General features: G+C 40.0%; 1 protein-coding gene across 2 annotated transcripts in view; it reads left to right on the top strand.

Annotated features, from left to right (window-relative positions):
* NELL1 (neural EGFL like 1) overlaps positions 1-6,242 on the top strand; it is a 1,027,621-nt gene extending 1,021,379 nt beyond the window's left edge. For both annotated transcript variants that reach the window (XM_043875125.1, XM_043875116.1), the window contains 3 exons: positions 1,066-1,242; positions 3,811-4,035; positions 5,763-6,242. In XM_043875125.1, coding sequence (XP_043731060.1) covers positions 1,066-1,242; positions 3,811-4,035; positions 5,763-5,813 — 453 coding nt within the window. In that variant the 3' untranslated portion in view covers positions 5,814-6,242. The remainder of the gene's footprint in view (positions 1-1,065; positions 1,243-3,810; positions 4,036-5,762) is intronic.
* The last annotated feature ends 455 nt before the right edge of the window (positions 6,243-6,697 follow it).

Raw genomic sequence — 6,697 nt, forward strand, 5'->3', positions numbered from 1 at the left:
TTTGCAGGGCAGGAATAGAGACGCAGATGTAGAGAACGCACTTGTGGACGCAGGGAAGGAACGGGAGAGGGCGAGACAAATTGAGTAGCACTGACCTATATGTAAAGCAGCTAGCGCGAAGCTGCCGTATAGCGCAGGGAGCTCAGCTTGATGCTCTGTGATGACCATGAGGATGGGATGGAGGGGAGGTGTGAGGGAGGCTTCAGAGGGAGGGGATATATGTATAAAAGTATACGTATAGCTGATTCACAGCAGAAACTAACAGCATTGTAAAGCAATTATACTCCAATTAAGAAAAATAGGAAGGAAACACTGCAAAACATTGTTTCAATGTTTGAATGCTATCGACCTTCAATCCTTTATGAGTAGTCAAGGTCTTTACTCCAGAAATTATACTTTGCTATAATTTGGGGAACTCCCACCTCAAGGTGGAAGGTGGCACCTGTAATAAACATCCTAAAAACTATCTCATAGAAGAAAAATTATTTTGAAACCAGGAAATCTAATGATGCTGCTTAGAGAATTGCTACCTCTGTGATACTGAATGAATCAGTCAGCCTTTCTGAGCCTCGGTTAATTCTTTTGTAAAAAGGGAATAGTCAGACTTCCTCCCATAGCTGAGGCAGAGATAAAATAAGATGAATGCGTTTCCATGTGTCAGGTTATTCACTGTGAACTGGGAAAAGTACAGCAGCATGATTTTCCACTCAAATGAGTCCTTGATCATTCATGCATTTTTAGCTGCTTAGTTATAATTTTACTTAGAAATATGATTTTTAAGAAACATTTAGAAAAAAGTTTCAAGAACATTTCTTTTTTAAACTTAAAAATGTCTCCCTGTTAACACAGACTGCTCTGCAGGCAAGGCGAGGGAAAGGCAGGCTTTTTATACCTGAGTATACATGTGTGCATCTGTTTTGAGCAAAACAGGAGGTGGTCAGGGGGTTACTATGACTGTCAGAAATCTGTCCTATGTGCTCTGTAAAGTGTTTATAACATCAGTTTTCTTCATGAAGCTTATTGCTTCCCTAATGATGAAACCTCCTTAACCTCACTTCTAAATAGGACGGGAAGATATTCTGCCGGCGGACAGCTTGCGATTGCCAGAATCCAAGCGTTGACCTTTTCTGCTGCCCAGAGTGTGACACCAGGGTCACAAGCCAATGTTTGGATCAAAATGGACACAAGCTCTATCGGAGTGGAGACAACTGGACTCATAGCTGCCAGCAGTGCCGGTGTCTGGTATGTCGTCTTCCTTGAGTGTGTTGTCCCTTATACTCTCGAGGGGTTTACAAACTCAGTTGTCTATGGGCTTTAGTTTCCTGCTATTTGTGATCCTGGGCAGGAAGATGTGGGTCCTGTGGCTAGGTAAGGGGCAAATGCTCTTCCAGAAGACATTCATTTTCCATTGTTTAAAACAGCATGCAAGACATTTACATAGGACAAATTTGGCCCAAGTTGCTTTGCAACTGCTACTTTTTAGCAAATCCAGTACAATGAAAATCCCCAAATGACAGAAAGCTATTGAGGCCTTGATCAGGAGTTGTAGTTCTTACAGAGCCAAGTCTTTCATTTCTTGGGACATTACCAATAAAGATTTCAGTATGAGAGATAACAGAACATAGTAGAAATACCAGGGAATGATATTGATTCTAGGCCATAGAGACCTAGAATTCAGTCCTGGTTCTCCCACACACAAGCTCTGTGTCATTAACTTGAGCTAGTCCTAGCATTTCACTTGATCATTCTTTCCTTCAGTGTATACAAGTGGATGAGCACCTATTTTGTAGGGCTGTTGTGAAAATCAGAGGTATGTGTGAATGGCAAATATAGTATTTGACACATAGAAAGTACTTAATGCACAACAGTAACTACTGTTCATGTTTCCTGGGTCAAAAAATTGGTTTCAAGAGCTAAACCGTCATATAGAAAAATGAAGGGTTCCTTTGTATCTAAATATGGGGATACTAAGGGTATAATCAGGTTTGAGAAATTTCAGAGAAAAAACTTAATTTCTGGAACTGGTTCTTTCTGTTGCAGATTATACCACAGACAGAGATTCCTAATGTTTCAAAGACTGTTAAAACACATTATCATAGTGAATATGATATTCTATCTCTGAGGGAATTACAGCCAGTGGAGTTGAGTCATAACTAAGTCAATTTGTAATGGAAACTGTTAGCTGCATTTTGTAATGTAACATTTTCTAAAGTTAATGATTCAGTCTATAGATATTGCATAAAAACAGGCATTCAGAGACATCATGCTGTAAATTTCCTTTGGATTTTCTAAAGTCACCTGGTGAATGTGCAGATAATCTTAGTAGAAATAATTCCTTCTTGATTACTCCTAATGCTGAGGAGTATAAGTTAGATATATTCAAATCATAGCCATTTTTCACATCTCCCATTCAAGAACAAATTCAACACAGCTATAGAATTAGCTCACATATCAGTCTGAAAAATTGCATTTCTAAGAAGCCAGTCTTCAGCACTCAGAAGAACAAGTATTAATTTTAGACATGAAATTTTTACAGAATTTCAAGAGGATCCCCCGCCATTCCAGACCCTAATATTTTCTGGGAAAACTGATGCTAATGAATATAACTTTGTGATGACTTGAGAATATAGTGGGTTATATTTAATGTCAATAATTTGCACATGCCAGATCCCAGATGATGTAACAGTGATCATGATGTGTGTGCTAAGTCACTTCAGTCATGTCTGACTCTGCAACCCTATGGACTGTAGCCCACCAGGCTCCTCTGTCCATGGGATTCTCCAGGCAAGAATACTAGAATGGGTTGCCATGCCCTCCTCCAGGGGATCTTCCTGACCCAGGGATTGAACCCATGTCTCTTACATCTCCTACATTGGCAAGTGGGTTCTTTACCACTTGCGCCAGCTGGGAAACCCCATGAGCATGACAGACGTGGGCAATCATGAAGCTAATCAAAGGCCATGATCTTGTGATGCTGACTGAGTTTGAGTATGAGTTTGCATTAATTATAATCAGTGTCATGATAACAGAAGAGGCTACTTGGAGAAACAGATCTGCTATGTGCAGTTCAGTGGGGCCGCAGTTGGCCAGTTTATAGACTACTTGGAGTAGCACTGCACTGCACATTAGTGATGTATCACTAGCCAGACAGAACATTCAAAACCATTCCGAAATGGTTCTCCTGATATTGCACAACCTCAGTTCTAAATCTGACACAAGCACCTCAGTGTGCACAACCTCAGTTCCAAATCTGACACAAGCACCTCAGTGTGATGTTGTTGAAATAGTACAGTGACTCAGGTTCCTCCTTTGACCTTAAGAAAAATAAGTTTCTCTTTATATACTAGCCCTGTATCATCTCTTTGTTCATTTGATTAGCATTTACGGACCAGAACTGTGCTAAGTATCAGGGAGATAAAGGAAAAAGTCCAGAACCTGAAAGCTCAAAACTTAATCTGGAATTGTATTAATAACTACAATAAGGATCAATAAGAATCACTATAAAAAATAATTATGGATTGCCATTGGCACAGAGAGATGGGACCTAACTCTCTCCATGGCTGCAATATAGACAGTCAGCAAAAGCATACTGGAGGAGATGATGTCTGTATTCCTTCTTTAAAGAGGAAGCACGTCATACCCATATAGCATCATACACATAAGGATGCTAAAGTAGGAACAGTCAGTGAGGACAGTCATGGGTATTCCTGAGGATTTCCCTCTCTGGGACTTTGGCCACAGGATTGTGCAAAAAGCTAATGAGGAGGCTTTTTTTTTTGGTTTTGTTTTTGTTTTACTTTTTCTCCACAGGAAGGAGAGGTAGACTGCTGGCCGCTCACTTGCCCCAGTTTGAGCTGTGAGTACACAACTATCCTGGAAGGGGAATGTTGTCCCCGCTGTGTCAGTGACCCCTGCCTGGCTGATAATATCGCCTATGACATCAGGAAAACTTGCCTGGACAGCCATGGCCTTTCGAGGCTCAGCGGCTCAGTGTGGACAATGGCTGGATCTCCCTGCACAACCTGCAAATGCAAGGTAATTGGGTGTCCTGAGGATAACCAGGCCTCGGACATGTGCCAGAGAACACCCACAGGAGGGCCACTCCTGATAGTTCTGAATGCACGGGTTCCCGGGGGCGTGGAAACAGGCAGGCATTTGCTTCTCTCCGGAGGTTAATCTGTCTGAATGGATGGCAGTTGTAGTGTGTATAAAGGCAAATTCCAAGTGAACATGGAACAAAATAATCCTCTCTTGCCTGTAAAATATGGAATTTAAATAATTCACCCTAGGCTCAATTATGGCTGATTTAAGCTATTTTGACCTGGATATGGGAAAGAATGGGGGGAAAAAAAAAGATCTATTTTCATCCTGGAAAAAAATTTTAAGCTCTTTCAGGCAACTGTCTATGTTAGAAGAAAGTGTTTTATAAATCTATGAAGTTGTTTGCTTTGTTTAATGATCACAATGCCTAATGCAGGGACTTGAAGCTCCTGCTGTAAGATTTAATTAACTGTGATTATTTTCTTGTCTTTTTGGAGGCATTCCCATGAGGCATCCTCACATGTCTTTAAAATTAAAAACTGACCCCTTCCTCCCTTCTAAGCTTATGGAGAGCTATGACTGTAGTAGACTTTAGGCAGGGTCAAATTTCTGCTGAAACATCTGCTTAAATTCCCGTGATTAAGCATGTTAAAAATATTAATCCATTTGATTCTATCAAATCCTGGCTCAGCTTCAGGCATCAGTGGAAAGATCCCGACTTGCCTTTTTATGCTGTTATAAATGTGGGTTCTTTTTTCTGAGAAGTATTATCTTAAAATGCAGCCCTGATAGGAAAAGGACATCAAACTTCATAAAGCAAAAGTAATGGTCCCGTATTCCTTCAACCCCATCAAACACAATGACCAGGGAATATATAGACCTATGGTATTCAGTATTATTTCTCTGAGGTCAGGTTTGAAATTCATTTAGGAGAATTATAAAGGTATATTTACACTGTGTGTGCACACATGATCAGTTGCTCAGTCATGTCTGACTCTTTGCAACCCCGTGGACTATAGCCCACCAGGCTACTCGGCTACTCAGTGCATGGAATTTCCCAGACAAGAATACTGGAGTGGGTTGCTATTTTCTCCTCAAGGGGATCTTCCAGACTCAGAGACTGAACCAGCATCTCCTATGTCTCCTGCATTGACAGGCAGATTCTTTACCACTGAGCCACCTGGAAAGTCCATATTTAATATCAATATGTGTAATTGATTTCTCATGAATTCCTAATAATTGATATGTACCTTCCCTCTCATAGTCACCACTAGAGAGTCTGTATTTACCCCTAATATGCCTGCCTTTCTGGAAGTCATTCTGGAGTTATTTTCAGGTTCTTTTTGGTATTTTTGAATATTTTTATTAATGGCCATTTATCTTTCAGACTGTTAATTTTGGAAAGAATCTCAATTAGAGTAACCGTAGTGAATAAACTGTGTGAGCAACAAGTTGGAAATACAGAGGAGTCTCAAACATGGTCTGAGTTCAGATGGGGTATATGAAGTTTCACTGCCAGCAGAACCCAACAAGAGGGACCCTGTAGGGTCTCATAAGTCTTGCCTTCCATTTTACTCCTCTTCTGGCATTTTTCTAGTAATCGCTTTTATAGCATTCATGGAACTGGTCTCAAAATGTAACTGATTATTTTGAATGTAAAAGTGGACACTGCGTATTGATTTGTATTCTATGTCTCTGGCTAATGCTTGTGTCTTGCACAGAATGGAAGTGTCTGCTGTTCTGTGGATCTGGAGTGTCTTCATAATAATTGAAGTATTTAAAATGGACTCATCATCACAGAAGAAAAAAGGACAAAATAACCATCCAACATGATGAAGCAGGAGTTGGTGTTTTGTTTTTTTTTTTAAACCACAGACAATTACCAAAGTTTCCATTTAAGGAAGGTGTTTGGGGGTTGCCTTTTGGACCCACAATGTTGCTCATCCTTGCTAGCCTAGTCTAGGTGACCTACAGTGCATTGCACTTAAGTCTATAATTGTTAAAAAAAAAAAAAAGTTTCCCGTGTTGTAAATCACGTTTCCCTTATCAGATCATTTACAGACACATTTAAATGATCTCATGGTAAATGTTGATGTATTTTTGGTTTATTTTGTGTACAAACATAATAGAGACTTGGCTCCTTTTATTTATTTTTTTCTGTATTTTTGGATCAAATTCTACAATAAAGTTGCCTGTTGTGATTTTTGTCCCATCCACTGAATACTTAATATTCAGATCCCTGTGAAATGCATTAATGTGTGTATGTACAGCCTAACTGCCTCTTAAATTGCAAACTGTTGGACACATCTAGATCCTCACTCATTCAGCTTAAATCAGCTGAAAGCAATTATGCTATGTTAAAGAAGGGAAAGACCACAGATACAAATAAATAGCTATTTTGAAAAGAACTTTCTCCTCCCTCTTACAAACAAAACGAAACAAAATCTCAAGCCACAAATTAGAAGCAACAATGCTTGCAGCCTTTTCTGGCATTGAAAGAGAAAGTATCTTTGCATTGGTTTTATATAGTATTTAATAACTTACAGGACATCTGTGGGGGCTCAGCTGGTAAAGAATCCACCTGCCATGCGGGAGACCTGGGTTCGATCCCTGGGTTGGAAAGATCCCCTGGAGGGAAAGGCTACCCACTCCAGTA

Source organism: Cervus elaphus, chromosome 2, assembly GCF_910594005.1.
Source record: "Cervus elaphus chromosome 2, mCerEla1.1, whole genome shotgun sequence".
NCBI classification, from domain to species: domain Eukaryota; kingdom Metazoa; phylum Chordata; class Mammalia; order Artiodactyla; family Cervidae; genus Cervus; species Cervus elaphus.